This window comes from Narcine bancroftii, chromosome 2 (assembly GCF_036971445.1).
Source record: "Narcine bancroftii isolate sNarBan1 chromosome 2, sNarBan1.hap1, whole genome shotgun sequence".
NCBI classification, from domain to species: Eukaryota; Metazoa; Chordata; class Chondrichthyes; order Torpediniformes; family Narcinidae; genus Narcine; species Narcine bancroftii.
The window spans coordinates 35,810,906-35,828,477 of NC_091470.1; the positions used below are offsets into that span (position 1 = coordinate 35,810,906).

Consider the following 17,572-nt stretch of genomic DNA (forward strand, 5'->3'; position numbering starts at 1 on the left):
TAAGGTTACTGAGTGTTGAAATTTTTCAAGTCATTCACTCATATCTCTGGAGAAGGGAATCTGCAATGCTAGATTGTATGCAACTCCAGCCTCAATTGACTGTAAGATGGAAGCACTTCAATAATTTTGTGGAGCACATAGAAATATCCAATGTTGATTAAATGATTTTGGCATTTATTAGTGATCCTTGATCACAGGGTCAACTGAATTCCCATATACAAAGTGGGTTCCATCACCATGCAATTTTTACAGGTCAAAGTGAAGACCTGGTCTCACTGCTTCAGAGCAAAGAGGGATGGACCAGTGTCACTTGGATGGCTAATCAGATCAATGAACAGTGAATCCTCTCTTGATGATCTTTATTGAAGGGTAAAGATTTGTGGTACATTGGAGGAACCCCATTCCTCTTTGGTGAATTAAGCCAGGGAACCTGAAAGGGTCCAGTTGATGTTTGATAATTGAACTGAATTGCATATCGTCGTGTGTACAAAGATAGAACAGAAAAAAAAACTGTTTTCTGTGTTATTCAAGCAAGTCAGCCATATCTAAGTGAGCAGGTAGTGCCATGAATTCTAGTTTCCCTGATACCACTTTTCCATGGTTGTAACATCCTGGTGAAACCATTTACCACGTTTGTCACTGACTGCACCAAGATCAGCAGGGAAGAAGTCCAAGTGTGAATGCAGAAAGTGAATTTTCAATGACATGTTTCACTTCATGGTTTTGAATGCTTGAAGTAGGCTTAAAATATGACAGGAAATCACAAAACTAGGTTAATGATGTGGCCATTTTCATGATCAGCAGCCCAAAATCCATAAAATAAACCCAAAAGTGTTCAGGAAGAAAAATCTTAAACAGTGCACTTCGAGAAGGAGCTTACCGCACCCTTCTGAAGAGTAATAATTGTTGGTCTGGCTATTGACATTTAAAAAAAAACACTGAAGCAGATAAAGAATTGTCTTTGTCATTTAATTATAACTTCATACCATTTGAAATTTCTATGCTTGTGTTTTGTTTCAGTTTTGCCTTTTTGGGCAAAAGCATCAGGTCGCTCCTGCTCCACCATTGTTTGTTTGTCCCTGTCTAACAAGGTTTGCTGTTCAAGTATATATTCAACTCTGAAATTAGCAGACTGCAGGGTCATTTAGTGGACAATACTGAAAACCTCTGATTTGTACAATGGAACACGAAGCAGCAGGCTAGGTTGTTGCTTGCACATCCTGCCAAACTCCACGGGCTTCAAAAGGGAAACAAAGCAAGGGGTAAATACCTGCAGTGAAGCCTGACCCTCTGGTTTATGAACTGCCAAACTTCACATACTCCAATAGCAAGTGAAGTCACACTGCTTGTGTGATAGAATGATGTCACCACCCCCACAGAACCTACATGTTCGGCTCCAAATCCTGCCTTTGTTGCAAAATTTTTTAAAAAGGGGAGGCAAGGTGAGAAAAGTCCAGTGACGGTGTTTGCAATTTATTCATACAGATGGGTATCAACACCAACTCTTAGCATCCAAAACATTAGCATGAGTTTAGAATTTTAATCTGCATTTTATCACTTGAGAACAGGCAAGAGAAAACAGGCAGAACAATTTAACAAATGGACATCTTACTGTATATACTAGTGTAAAAGTCAATCTCATGTAAAAGTCAAGCCCCTATTTTTGGCCAAAAAAATCTGGAATTTTCCATACATTAATTCTCGTCTCTCATATCTTGGCCATGGGTGCCCCCTCAAGGTCGGCATTCATGGACTCACGCCTCGACCTGGTCGCCTGCCCATCAGAGCTCCCGATCCCTTGAACAGGGACACTTGCCTTGTCCCCAGCCGCCCATCCAAGCGAGTGCCTGATGCCCCCAATGAAGGTAGTCCTGACTTCCTCCACGGTAGGATGTTTTGATATGCATGCTCTGTATCATTAATTCATTTTGATTTTGTTCTTTATTCATTTAGTCATTTGGACTTCTGCTACTGAAGTGGTAACTTCGATTCTAGTAAGAATTTCAGTCCTTCAGAAGTAGTACCCATGTAATAGTTGACTCCATAAATTTAACATTAAAAACGGTCTACAAAATTTATCCTTTTACACAAATATATGTGGCCATCAGATACTGAGAAACAATAATTTCTCCAATTCCATATTTTTCTTTTTAAAATATTTTTATTAATTTGATCTGATCTATTTTTCTTTTCAATTGGATGATCTCACATTTACCAACATATTATTCCATCACCAGACACTTGTCCACTTACTTAACTCTCTACATCTTCTTCACAATTTGCTTTTCCACTCAACTTAGCATCATCAGCTTACACTTCCAAATAGTCAATAGATAAAGTGAACGGTTGCAGAACCAGTAATGACTCCTGCTGCACTGATTACAAAGCAAAGAAATGCCCATTTAGCCCAACTCTCTGCCTTATATTAGTAAACCAATCCTCCATCTATGTCAATGCATTACCTCCAACTCCATGCATCCTTATCTCATGGATTTTTTTTTAATGCATTGCTTTATCAAACACCTTCTTGAAATTCAAGAATACAGCATCCATCTGTTCCCTTCTATCCCTGAACTCGTTATATCTTCATGCATCTGAAACTTCCACACTTTAAGAATGTTAATTGCCCTGAATATCTGGTCCTTTTGGAGATAACCCCACCCACTTCCCAACATTCAATTTTATTACATCTGTTCGGGACCCTCCTCACAATCTACCATCACTAGGAACCTGCAAACATTTGCTGCATGAAACTCATGAAGCAGATGGAAGCTCTGGCTTTTATTCATGATCAGACTGTCAGAACTTTAAACGCCTCCATGAAGTGTCATTCAGTGCTGCCTCCGTTCCACTGGCCAGTTTCCCAAGTACTGGGAAACCTGTGTCGGAGGCGTCACGTTCAAATCCCTGCCGAAATGATCTTAAGAAGAGCACTCTTTAGACTGATAATAACTAATCTATCTCCACTCTTAAGCAGCTCAACACAGGATTGTTAAATCCACAAGTTTCCCAATACACCTGAACCATAAGTGGATGGTGGGGAGTTGGTGGGGGGGGGGGGGGAAGAGGAGTTAAATTTCCTATCTACTAGTTGTTGTGGAAAATACTGTTTTCAATTATTAGCCAAAGAAATGTGTCATTGATAGAATATTAAACACATATTCTACCTTCAATCAAACTGTTAAAAGATGTGGATTTGTATCTCATTCCTTATCCCCTGCATTTTTAAATATCGGTAAGTAGCCACAGTGATGTTTGCAGTAAGTGATGACAGCAGTGTGAGTGGAAACACAAAATTCACCTCAGTTAATTTATTGCCATATTCGGAAGAACACAAATCAACAAAGGGAAGACATAAAAAAATGATTTATTTTGTCGTGTGGATGTAGTCATTCAAAGTGATAACTTGAGCTCTGAGAGCCATGATAATTCATCAACTAAATGTGCCAGAGAATATACAAGTAAACAAGAGCCCATTTACTTGAGGAGGTTGCAGTTTAATAAACATTGCAAGTCAGAAATTGGAGTAAACAGGCAAAATTAAGAAAAACTACTGGTGAGAAACTGAACCTGACTCTTTCATTCGAGTTTTAATTAATTTGCTGATACGGCACTAGATTTTCTGCAACCACAAAAATACTGGGTAAAAGACATTGCAATGTATCGGCTGACATCAAGAATTGTTCACTGAAACAGTACTTGCGCTGTTCCTGGTGTGGCACAGGTTCTATCAAATTGCAGCACACCAAGCCAAGAAGGATGTCAGTCCTTGAAACTAAATCCCAAGGCAGCCCAGACCCCAGGAGACCAACCAAGAGCCTGGCAATAGGTAGCACCAAATCTCTCCCCAGATGGACTGTGAGAGGCTCCACTCAATAAATTTCACACCATCACTTGACGAATTGGCTTAGCTGCACATAATTGAAAACAATTACAACAAGTAATTTCAGTAATTGGAATAAGGGTTTATTCATTCATGTATTACACTAGAGTGAGAAGTGAGTCACTTTGGATTGGTGATAAATTTGACTCTTAATCTTGTGCCCTGTGGAGACAGTACCTCCCTCCTCTCACTCTGCTGGAAGATAAGACTGATGATGTTCTGTTGTGGTTCCTGCTGGAGAACTCCCTACCTTTCAGCCTATGTCTTACGTCTTTCATGTTCTGGGTTCATTCTTTGCATCACTGGGTTTTGTAGGAAGCAGCACACAAGAGTGAAGTCTCAATGTCTGCTGGGCATGCACTGCAGGCATCTTCAGACTGAGGCAGGCACCACAGTTCTTAGCTAATGGGACAGTAAATGTGTCGGAAGCCAGGGAAACTCTTTCCGCCTTGAATCTGTTCCATGATGTGGACAATTCAGTCCTTCTGAGGATGAATGCATTTTTTTGTGCTTCCTGGAGATATTGTAATGACCAATATGACAAATTTTCTGATGATCCTTTTCTGTCTAAGCATTCCTTTCTCAAGCAAAAGACTGGGGTGGGGTTCATTAGTGGACAACCAACTTGACTGGCGTAGATATCATCTACTCCTTGGTGAAATTAAAGAAAATAAAATTGCTTCTTCACACTCTAATCCTGCAGTGAGGAGCGAAAAATCACTTGCCAGATCGAGTTGCTATTATTTACCATAAGGTAACCTCAATGACAGAGTGCTGATAGTAGTGAAACACCAATAGGTTCACTACCTCAGCTGGCAAATGCTGGGTAAACACTTCATTATCCAAGAACACTACAGATTGTGGAAGGATTTCAATGGCCTACAGTTGACTGGTCAAACCTTCCAAAGTCGACTCTGAAAGTACAGTACAGACAAAATTCAACAAACAAACAAACAACTGAATAGTTAGCAAGGATCATAAATTGTACTCGAAAACCTTAACTAATGCCAGCAAGGGATGAAATACGAAGGGGTACAACTGCAAAACCATACAAGAATAGGAGTAGATGATTTGGCCCTTAACCCTGCTCTACATCTAAAAAGATCACGGTTGGCCCAATATATATCACATCCATTTTCCCTTCTGCAATAATCCTTGATTTCCTCACACATGATATCATTATGTACATTGTGACAGATTATAGATATGTCTTTGGGAGATAAACTGGGGCAGTTTTTTAGTGTAGGTCACACACAAATACTTTAAAACAGATCTCATTTAAAATACTGGAGCTCTGCTCAAACTAGACAGGCTGGCTCCAAGAACCTTTACTAATGGATTGTTGTTTTGAAAAGCAACAGATGAAAGAACTTGGAATAGTAGGTCTGAGCCGCAGGCTGTCTGGGTGCACTGATTTCTGTTCTAAGAGAGTCAGGTGGTTTTTGCAATGAGAGGGAGTCAAACAGGTTTTTTGAGAGAGAGAGAGAGAGAGAGAGAGAGAGAGAGAGAGAGAGAGAAATCAGTTCTGCAGTTTCACAGTTAGCAATAACATCTGGGACTGGAACAGGACAACAAGCTGGCAAGCTTGTGTAAAAACCCCATTTTGAACACCGGTTGTGAGTTCTTAGATCAGCCTGGTCAAAGCCCTTGTGGTTCATGCAAGAGGAGAGGACTGGCTGTCTAATGATCTGAAAGAAAGAGGTTATCATCTGGAGAGCCCTGAGGGCAAAGGCAAGTTTCATCGGCAAGACAATGAAGTGGTTGATTAAAAAAAGAATCAGTTGTGGGTGTCCATCATACAATGAATCTCTCTCGGAAAACTGACAAGAAGCCTCCTGAGCAGTAACCATTTACCTTTCAAGCACCAAAACCTGGTGAACTTCATAAATGTTAAATTCTGTGCACAGTATAAGAAATGCCTGCAACCAGTGAACTTGGAGGAACGAGAAGTGAGATTAGACTGTGAATCAAAGAAGTTTTTTGAACTCATAAACACATTACATACACGTCCACAGAATTAGAAGGGGGTTACGTTAGATTAAGTCAATAGTAATAAGCTAAAGTTTGATCCTGTTTTCATATTTAAAGATCATTAAAAGCAAATTTTGATTAAGTAACCATTTGTCTTGGTGAATATGTATTGCTGCTCGGTTTTGGGGTCCTTTGGGCTCATAACATTTTTGGGGACTCGTCCTTTTGGATTGAAAATTGGAGTTTTGGGATCTTAAACTTTTGGAGTTATTGTAATTTATTAGTTAATTGTTTTTTCCAAGCTAATTTAAAGCTTATGTATGTGGAAAAACAGCAGCAATGGATTTTGATACATTTTTGTCACAACCATCACCTGCAGAGCAAGAGAAAAGAGGAACTGATGGCTATTTCTAAGGCATTAAAACTGACTGAAGTCAAGCACTGGACGAGGAAAATACAAATACAGAGGATTATATTATTTTGGCGAGGGAAAATTTGTTGAGAAAGAAAATTTTTCAGAGGATAGATATTTCGAGTTGCAATTGGAGTTGGAGAAACAGAGGGTGGAAGAAATGGAACTTTGAGTTGCAGAGACAACAATATGAGGGCAGAGGAAGCTGAAAAACAAAGAGAAGAATATCTATTGCTGCTGGGTTTTGGGGTCTTCTGGGCTCGTAACATCATTTCTGATACCAGCATAAATAACAGACATAGCAAGTTAGAAAGTGTCAAGTCCATTTTGTCAGTATAGTCATAATTGTACAGCACACTATCGGCCCTTCAGCCCATCACCTCTGTGTATCTTTTTTGCCCTTCTCCATTAATCCCATTAACCCACATGCATCCAGGTAGATTACATTTCACCAAGAAATTAGCACAAGCACGATATAATTCCAGTTAAATCTCAAAAATAGATTCAGTTTTTAGACACAAGGATTTAAGATTTATAAAAAGGAACATAAACAGAAAGACACTATTTATTAGAAGGGGGTTTCCAAAGCACACTGGAATAGAGTTGAGATGTGAAGGCAAGCATTTTAGTCTGGTATCAGGGCCCAGCTTGGGTTCTATTCCACACTGAGCTTGTGTCTTTTTAAGCAGGTTCACTGAAAAAAAAAATTATAGGCTTGTCACCTTGTAAGGACAGGGAACCTAACACTATAGGTTACATCCAGACACCAACTATGTATCTGTGGCTATATAAATTATTGCAAGGTTGAAGGACCAGGTGGTGGTGGGAGTGAGATGTCACGCAGGGCCAGGTTATAATTGGCTGGGCAGAGAACAGAGACTCCAGTTGGAGTGAGGGTAACCAGCTTGCTTGCAGGCTGGGAAGAAACAGTCTAACTGAGTTAGATGATTCTTGTCTGCTACACATGACAGCCCTCATCTCTAGCTGCCAGGCTTTCCCCAGAACAAGAAAGCTAATCTGCCAGAGTTGTGACTAAAAATGTAGATACAATCAGACACAAAAAAATAATTATTGAAATATACAAACTGTCAGTGTAGCTTCCATAAACAGACGAGTTATCCAACCACAATCAAAGAATTGCATTAGGGGCCAGATTTGAATTTTTTAAAAATGTATTTGCATCCCATCCATACCAAACTCACTGATTTTGTTTGGGCAGTAGGAGCGGGGGTAGGGGGTGGATGGGAGTTAAATTGTGCACTGCACATGCTTGAGCTGCATATGGCCAAGCCACCCCAAACATAGCTGAAGAAGTCCAACCAAAACGAAAAACTATTTAAACACAAACTTTCAAATCGCCCAGTGATCACGGCAAGAAATGGAAGCAGAGAAGTCAGCTAAAGTAAGCTTGAAGAGAAGCAAAAATGGTACATATTACTAAGCGGATATATTATAGATGCCCATTTATATTCAAAGTTCAAATTTACTGTCCGTGTACAAACCCTGAGATTCTCTTTTCTCCAGGCCAGGCAGCATTTCTACTCGTCAGTAGTGCGCACTGTACAAGATACGTGTGCAAGAAAGAAACGGAAACAAACTGCAAATACAGTAAACAATATTCAGTGATAAATAATGTGTAAAGTAAGAGTCCTTAAATGAGTCTCTCACTGTGTTGTTTGGGAGTCTGATGGTGGTGGAGTAGCAACTGTTCCTGAACCTGGTGCTATGGATTTCGTGGCACCTTACATCTTCCCTGATGGCAGCAGCAAGAACAGAGCATGTCCTGGGTGAAATGGATCCTTGACGATTGCTGCTCTCCAACTCCAGGGTTCCATATGGTTTTTTTTTTTTGGATGGTGGGGAGGGTTTTGCGTGTGATATACTGGGCTCTGTCCACTCCCTTTGGCAAGGCTTTCCACTCAGATGCATTGGTGCCCATGTACCAGGCTATGATGCAGCTAGTCACACCACATTCGTAGAAGTTTGCCAAGGTTTACAATGTCATACCAAATTACTGAGGAAGTAGAGGTGCTGACATGTTTTCTTCGCAATGACATTAGTATTTTGGGACTAGGAAAGGTCCTCCGAGATATTGACTCCCAGGAATTTAAATTTGCTCACTCTCTCTGCCTCTGATCCCCTCAATGATCACTGGGTCACACACCTCTGGTTTTCTCTTCTGAAAGTCTACAATCAGCTCCTTGATGACATTGATTGAGGGGTTGTTGTTGGTGCACCATTCAGCCAAGTTTTCAATCTCCCTCCTGTATGCCGGCTTGTCACCCCTTTTAATACAACCCAATATTGCGGTATCATCAGTAAATTTTTAAATGGCGATTGCACTAATTCAAGGTATTAACAAATCGTCTTATTCACATCAGACGCCATCCTAATACACTGATATGCAGGAAAGCAACGTTGATCAGAACAACAGATGGAACAGGTTCTTTTCACATGCAATACACATTGCAGTTAACGTGAATACTGCTTTTTGGTAAAGACACAGAATCGCGTCCTGGGTTTGCATATTATTTCGGCAGCAAATGAAGTGTTCTCAGCCAAGTTTCTGAAAAAAGATACTGTGACTGCATCATCCTTCCTTGACATCCACCCACACAGCCCAAGCATATTAGTGCCGAAACACAACATGCAAATCCAAGAATTTACATTCAAGACAGATCGAACTCCATGAATATTAACACACACAAGGCTTTCTGATCTTCATAGTAGTGAAAGCTGCTCTGTTCAAATCAACACCTATTTTGGGAGTGAAAGGAAGCCCCAGAAAATTCTTATTCCAAATGGTTTTGTGTTTAAATCATAATGGGGTGGCGGTTTGCACGACAGCTCCCACAAATCCGCATCAATTGACAAGGTGCTTCATGTGGGGGTGTTTCCAATGTTATTCTTGTGATAGTGTTCATTTCTTCCCACGTCCTAACTAAGGATGCTGTTATGGTTATTGTGCATTATAAGTTGCTCCTGGTGTAGATAGATGGCAAGAGAATTAAAGAGTTTGATGGACATGTGAGAACGAATAGGTCACAGAGAAATGAGAAAGAGGAAAATGGGACCAATGAAGTTGCTCTCTCTGAGACAGCATAAAAATGATGGCCCAAATGGCCCCCTTCTTTTCTGTGATCCTATGATATGATGGTGGAATAAACCACAATATTTCAAATAAATAATCATCAATAAAGTATTATACATTAAAATGAGTTATATACAGCATTTGCTACATCCTCAGTACTCGCCTTGCGTACGATTTCATGATTACTGGTGACCAGAGGCTCACTCATTGGCTCTGCCATTTCCCAGCTCCAGAATGGAGGACCATCGCCTTCCCAAGATCGTGTTATATGGCGAGCTCTCCACTGGCCACCATGACAGAGGTGCACCAAAGAAAAGGTACAAGGACTGCCTAAAGAAATCTCTTGGTGCCTGCTACATTGACCACCGCCAGTGGGCTGATATCGCCTCAAACCGTGCATCTTGGCGCCTCACAGTTTGGCGGACAGCAACCTCCTTTGAAAGAAGACCGCAGAGCCCACCTCACTGACAAAAGGCAAAGGAGGAAAAACCCAACCCCAACCAACCAATTTTCCCCTTCAACCGCTGAAACCGTGTCTGCCTGTCCCGCATCGGACTTGTCAGCCACAAACGAGCCTGCAGCTGACGTGGACTTTTTACCCCCTCCATAAATCTTCGTCCGCGAAGCCAAGCCAAAGAAAATCTTCTCAACCCTCTCCCTTCTCAACCATTCTCAACCCAATTCGTATTGCATCACACTACATAGGGACCTCATGATGCTGCTCTACAAGTTGTTGGTAGGACCACATTAAAAGTACTGTGTGCAGTTCTGGTCACCCAATGACAGGAAGAATGTCATTAAGGTGGAAGAAGAGTGGAAGAGATTCACCAGGATGTTGCTGGAACTGGAGGGCATGCATCATAGGGAGAGGTTAGATAGGCTGGGTCTTTTCCCCACCACCCCGGTATGTAGGAGGCTAAGGCATGACGTCACAAGGTGAATGGATGCAGTTTTTTTTTCCTCCATGGCAGATGATTCTAGACTGGGGATTAAAGAAGTGGGGTGGGGGGGGGGGGGCGGTAGAGGGAGATATTTAACAGGAAATATGGCCAACTTTTTTCACTTAAAAGCTACTTGGTATCTGAAACAAGCTGCCAGAGAAAGCTATAGAAATACAGTTACAAAATTCAAAAATCATTTGAACAGATGTTTGGATAGGAAGGGATAGAAGGATAGAGCCAAATGCAGTCACATGCAACTATCCCAGAATGTCAACTTGGTTGGCATGGAAGAGTTGGGCCAATAGATGCAACCGTATGAGCTGTTACGAGTCTATTCATAGTCTCAAAACACCACAGTACCATCGACGAGCAGCTCAAGCCATTCATTATTCCAACCACAAAATGTGGGCCAACATTTTCAAAGTTTTACAAAGGATCAAAACCAACTGCAAAATCCAGGCTAAATGTTAAATAACGCAAGGCTAGAATCCCATACCTTATGATTCAGAAGGTGAGCAAAATGACATTTATGAAAAACAGGAATCGCAAATGATTCCTGCTGTGTACATTTATTAAAGATGCGTGCTGGGAATGTATTTCCATGTTAGATTAATTGACTCATGCCATCTGCTGCACAACTTCATTAAATAACAAATTTCAAATCCATAGAATGAAATTGATTGAAACTCTGCTTGATTGCAGATCAATATTTCTGAACAACAAAAACCCTACTAAAGGCAGAAATTTGTTTTTAAAACAAATCAGTTATCAAAAGATTCATGTATGATTCCATAGCACAGACATTCACTATTCAAGTTTTCAAAATGCACCAAGGATCTTTTTTCCCCACACTCAAAAATTTTACATGTGAGTTATCTAGAAATAATTTTCTTAGAACTGTTGCCTTCTGTTTCAGTCCCGATCACACACTTGCTCACAAGTTCGTGGACTTCCTGCTATTTTCTTACATTGAATCATTTTTTACCCACTTCGATAATTACTCTCGCCATGTCAAAAGAGTCATTCTCACACTTTGGACAACAAATGGGAGCATGCAGGCAGGGGTGGATGTTTTTATCTCAAACTGATCTAACTGCATTAATGACCAGTTTCCCTTTGCAATTGCTGGACAGTACCTCAGTGCAAAAACATGCAAGCATACAGACATAGGACACATACAAATGATACATATGCAGTATGTATATACAGATTTAACAATATTTATTTATTTTTAAACAAATAGTAGTCTCGGAGGGTTTGTATGAGGAGTTAATTTCAGTTCAGCTGTCTCACTGGCTGTGGGAAGAAGCAGTTCCTCAGCCTCCTGGTTCTGGCTCTGATACTCCTGTATCTCTTTCCCTATGGGAGTAGCTGAAAGATGCAGGTTGCAGGGTGGTAGGGGTCCCCAATGATTTTGCAAGCCCTCTTCAAACAATGATCCCAGTAGATCACATCGATGGAGGGGGTGGAGGAAGACCCCAGTGATCCTCTCTACCATTCATATTGTCCTGTGGATTGACCTCCAATCCAATACTCTACAGCAACCGTACCACAGTATGATGCAGCCAGCTAGGATGGTCTCATTGGAGCTCCTTGAGAAGGTTGACAGGATGATGACCGGTAGCCTTGCCCACCCTAGTTTTCTCAGGAAGTGCAGTTATTGTTGCACCTTGCTAACAAGTGAGAAGATGTGCATCTAGGATATGTCACTTCTTAAGTGGACTCAGAGGAACTTGTTGCTCTCTGCACTACAGAATTATTTATGTGTAGTGGAGGGTAGTTGTTTCTGGTCCTCCTGAAGTCCACAATCATCTCCTTTGTCTAAGTTTGAAATACTGTAATATGTTTGCTGAATGGTTTTATTTTAAATAAACTATTAAAAAAAACAATACAGCATTAAGAGCAGATGAAGAATTGCAGGAGGAACGCAGCAGGTCAAATAGCATCAATGGTCAGTCATCAGTTCAGCTTTGACCCCATTAACAAGACTAACATTTCTTGAGACAACTGGATGATTCATTATGAGTAAAAACACAGAGAAATGCTGGAGAAACTCAGCCAGTCTTGCAGTGTCCCTCGAAGGTAAAAATATATTACTGACGTTTTGTACAAGCAAAGAACAAGAAAGTGTCAGAATAGAGTGGCAAGGGTAGGAGTCCAGACCAACAAAAGGTGTTAATTGGATATGATAAGAGGAGAGGTCAGAACTGATTTTGGATAAATGACAGGAGACAGAGAGAAAAGGAGAGAGTGAAAGCGAGAGCAAGAGCACTGGTGGGGGAGAAGGGAGGGTGGTTTAACAGCAACCAGAGAAGTAGATGTTAATGTTATCCGGTTGAAGGGAGCTTAATCGAAAGATGAGGTAATGTGCCTCAAATTTGCAGGTGGTCTCAATCTGGCCGTGCAAGAGGACATGGACAGATATGTCGGCAAGGGAATGGGATGAGGAATTGAAATGGGTGGCCACTGGGAGATCCCCACTATTGCAGGTGACAGAGCAGAGGAGCTCAAAAAAATCTCCCATGATTATTAAGGTTTTTGGCAACTTCTTAGTACAGCAAGCAAAAATAATTGGATTATGAAGTTCATTCTCATAGAACAAAGATCTCTGGGCTACAGCACCTCCCATCTCTTCGACCATAGCTTTTTAGGTTACAACTCATTTGATGTTCAGCCCAGTTATTTTTCATGTGCATTTCTCTCTCCACCATGCCTTCAGGGAGTGAGTTCCTAATGTTACGAGCCCGGAGGAACCACAAAACCAGCAACAATAGATATTCACCAAGACAAATGGTTACTTAAACAAAAGCTGCTTTTAATTATCTTTAAACCTGCAAACAGAATCACACTTTAACTTATCACTATTGACAACTAATCTAACTTAACCCCCTTCTAATTCTAAGTGCACGTGTATGTAATGTGTAAGTTCAGAAAACTTATTTGATTCACAGTCCAACCTCACTTCTCATTCCTCCAAGTTCACTGGTTGCTATGCTGTGCACAGAATTTAACATTTATGAAGTTCACCAGGCTTTGGTGCTTGAAAGGTAAATGGTTACTGCTCAAGAAGGTTCTTGTCATTTTTCAGAGACAGATTTGTTGTTCCAGGACACCCACAACTGATTCCTTTTTTTTTAAAATCAGCCACTTCAGTGTCTTGCTGAAGAAATTTACCTTTGCCCTTAGGGTTCTCCAGATGACAACCTCTTTCTTTCAGATCACCACAGAGTTCCTTTTTGTTTCTTTTATTTCAAGTGAAACATTAGACAGTCAGTTCTCTTCTCTTGCATGAACCACAAGGGCTTTGAACAGGCTGAACTAAGCAGACACAACCTATCTTCCAAATGGGGTTTTTCCACAAGCTTGCCACCTTGTCCTGTTCCAGTTCCCAGCTGCTGCTGCTGAATGTAAAACTGTAGAACTGATCTCTCTCTCTCTCTCTCACAGAGAGAAAAGGCCTGTTTGACTCTCTCTGCTTGCAAAACCACAGGAGCATCCAGAACAGCAAGTTCCACTCCAGACAGAACGCCGCTCCGACAAGTTTTTTCATTCTGTTGCCTTTTGTAAGCAACAATCCATTAGTGATGTCTCTTGGGCACTCTCCAAAGCTTCTGGGGCCGATATGTCTAGCATTAACAGAGCTCCAGAATGTTAAGCAAGATCTGTATTAAAGTGTTTGTATGTGACTCACACTAAAAACATTGCCCAAATTTATCTCCCAAAAATATATCTATATCTGTCACACTGACCCCAGTTGTTCTTCACATGCACAAAAAAAGTCCTAATTTTAATCCTTCAACCAATACAAATGTACCAATCCATCACCCTTAGTTATTGACCACACTGCTGAGGGAATGAGGTTTGCTCTGATCATGCCAACAAAACCCCTCAAAATCTGATCAACCTCAAATAAATCTCCTGATTCCAAATAAGCAAACACAGCAGATACCGGAAATTTGAATTAAACATAGAAAATGCTGCCAGCACTGAGCAGGTCTGTGGAAAGAGAAACAAAGCACATTTCAGATAAAAGACTCTTACCTCATAAAGAAATCAAAATTTATTGTCATGAACATATCACAAAAATGTGTTGTTTTGCAGCAGTATCACAGTGCAAACATTTAAATAAACCACCTTACAAAATAAAATAGAGCAAGAAAATGAAAGTCAAAGTAAGGCAGAGTCTGTGGTTCATCATTCATTCAGGAATCTGATGGCAGAGGGGAAGACGCTGTCCTTCTGCTGCTGAGTGCTCGTCTTCAGGCTCCTGCACTCTTTTCCCTGATGGTAGTAATGTGAAAAGGGCATGCCCCGGCGGTGGGGTTTTTGAGGATAGAAGCTGCTTTCTTAAGATACCCCCTTTTATAGATGTCCTTGATGGAGTGGCCAAGTTAACAACACGCTGGAGTTTTTTTTTTGTCTTGAGCGTTGACACCTCCGTACCAGACAGTGATGCAACCAGCCCGAATGCTCTCCACAGTACACTTGTTGAGGTTTTTGAGAGTCTTCAGTAACATACTGAATCTCCTAAAACGCCTCACAAAGCATAACCACTGGCGAGCCTTCTACGTGATTGCATTGACATGGAGGCTCCAGACAGATCCTTGGAGATGTTGACACCCAGGAATTTGAAGTTCTTGACCCTCTCCATTGCTGAGCACTCAATGAGGACTGGATCATGTTCTCTTGATTTCCTTGTGAAGTCCACAATCAGCTCCTTGGTTTTACTAACAGATCTTTGATCTGGAGCAATCGCCTTGTAATTAAGTACTCCAGCCCTGGTAACATTCTTTTAAAATGTTCTTTGGAACCTCTCATATCCTTCCTACAATATGTTGACAAGCAGGTGCACAATATGCTATGAAGAGCGATTAATATCATTGCATAGCCTCTGCTCTGAAAAGCTGGTTTAAAAGCAATGAGAAAAGCACAGCAAAATAGAAACCTTGCATTCACATAGCTCCTTCTGCATTCTTCAGTTCAGGCCTTTTTGTTTTAAGAACCCTTTATTTTAATAACTCTGTCTTGTTTACAGGTGTCAAAGTTCTGAACTCTGGAATTTGGGACTTGTCCTTGCATCTTGGTCTCATTCTCTCTCAAAGAAACTTACCCCCTTAACAAGCTTTTGGTCACCTCCTCTGAATGCTCGCTGGACAGTTCAGAGTCAACTCTTGTTTGATCTTATTCCTGTAAAATACCTTGCACTCAGTTAGGGCTATATTTAAAAACAAATAGCTTTATAAAATCGTTTGTACTGACAATGCATGATAAACAAGCGAGATAGCGAGCTCAAATTCCAAATAGAAACATATCAGAGAAGGGCATTCTCCATTTTGGGTGGATGAGGGATGCATCAATAACATCCAGATAAAACTGGCCACTTGATAACCCCCCCCTTATTCACACACTAACAGCCTCCACTACCAATGTACAGCAGTTGCAGTGAATACCATCTAAAAAAACTACAACAGTGCCTTCTCTACCCATAACCTCTATTATTTAGAAATAAAAAGGAGTTTTGTGCACCATCATTTGCAAACTCGACTCCAATTCAAACACGCTCTTGACTTTGTGAAGTTATCATCAAGAGTAGAAAGCCCAGTTTTTTTTTAAAAAAAACAATATCTCCTCCTGAGGCAAGAAGTTGATGTGACCTGGAAACTTTCTGGTGTCTCCACCTCTGTGACCATCATCAACGTGGTTTGCAGGCTCTGAACTTTACAAGAAGTCAACCAATTCCACAAAAGCAATGCTTGGTGCAATCTGGATGCAAAAATGATTAAACTGCGGCGGTAGTTTGCAATAGTTCTGCTGTGACTGCAATGTCTTTTGCTCGATTTATTTTTAAAACTGTTGATAAGCGTTTTAAACAAAAAGTCACCCCCACTGGAGGTGAAGAGCCCTTTTATTGATGGGTCACGAATCATATTGGCTTCTGCTCTGGTCTCCCAACTGCGGCCGAAAATGGTTCCATTTAAAACTGCAAGTTGCGGATTGAACATTTAAAATCACTGGACATTTATATTCTCGAAATCTGCGAGCTGGCAGATTTTCCGAAGTGCAAAGGCACTTTGGAAATATCACATGCCTCCACAACTTACCCATCCCTCGAAGGTCTTCGTGCCATTTTTCAGTAATTCCTCGAACCTCAAGGTGCAATTGGCCACAAAGTCATCGTATCCGATCGGGGTATCGTGAAAGACGGTCAGTTCGATCTCGCTGCTTCTCCACATTTGAGTGCTGAAGTCCTCGTTGAACGTGGGCCGGCTGGTCTTCTGTTTGGTGACTGTCTGTCCGACCCTTCGATTGTCAACCTTCACCATGACATAAGGGTCCAGTAACTGGTAATTTTTGTTGGATATGGAATGCCTGAGAGCGCAGCGGGTTGGTTTCAGGTCCACTGCCTCTCCGATCTTCAGCTTCAGAGCGCCGCTGTAAAGCACCATCCTGAGGAAGGGGCGTCAGCACTGGAAAGTAGAACGAAACAAGCCCCGACCAGAAACACTGGCTAATTTGGGGCGCGGGCAATAAAAGTTAATGGGAAAGGAACACACAATCGACCTGCTCTCTCCTCCACAAAGCCAGCCCCGAGGGAACATTGCAGGTGGATGCCCTCATACAAGGTGGGCTTCAGTGGGACATTTCGCTCTCACCGACTTCGGAGGCCCAGCAGCACCGATCCGTTCAGTGTGCACGGTTCGAGCCCCCGAGTGCGAGCTCGTGTCAGTCGCGCCCCGGGAAGCAGGAAGCCACCAAATATCAAATTTCCGTGTGTCGATCGCCGAGCCGACGGGCTCCTCAACGGAGAACACGCCCGGCCAAGCGCGTCCCGCCCTCAATCGGGCTCGTTGAATTGCTGATTTGCACAACAAGATCCCACTGCCATTTGGATGACGTTCCGCGTGTGGGGGGTGCCTTTTGCGAAGGGTGCCTGTCCTCCACGGTCGACCTCGCAGTGGGACGGTGCAACTACACCACCCAGAAACCTGAGGGGCAGGTTTTTCCGTCCGCGGAGCCCATCCCGCCCCGCTCTCATCGTGATTGGTCCTTAGTCGATGAATGACGGCGGAGGAGCCAATCGTCTGGGCCAGGCGATTATTGGCAACACTTTGGCCCCGCCTGCTGGGCGGGGTTTATTCTCCGGACTGTTTTCTTGGAGTTGATTTGCTGATGGACCGATTCTGCAAACTTCAAGAGGCGGATTTTGTTTAAATGTGTTTCGACGATGAGCGTGAGGCTAAGTGACAGCCCCACCTGCCCTCGCTCTTCATCTT

General features: G+C 41.8%; 1 protein-coding gene across 2 annotated transcripts in view; it reads right to left on the bottom strand.

Annotated features, from left to right (window-relative positions):
* prkcha (protein kinase C, eta, a) overlaps window positions 1–17,314 on the bottom strand; it is a 263,102-nt gene extending 245,788 nt beyond the window's left edge. For both annotated transcript variants that reach the window (XM_069916270.1, XM_069916269.1), the window contains exon 1: window positions 16,400–17,314. In XM_069916270.1, coding sequence (XP_069772371.1) covers window positions 16,400–16,744 — 345 coding nt within the window. In that variant the 5' untranslated portion in view covers window positions 16,745–17,314. The remainder of the gene's footprint in view (window positions 1–16,399) is intronic.
* Between the last annotated feature and the right edge of the window lie 258 nt (window positions 17,315–17,572).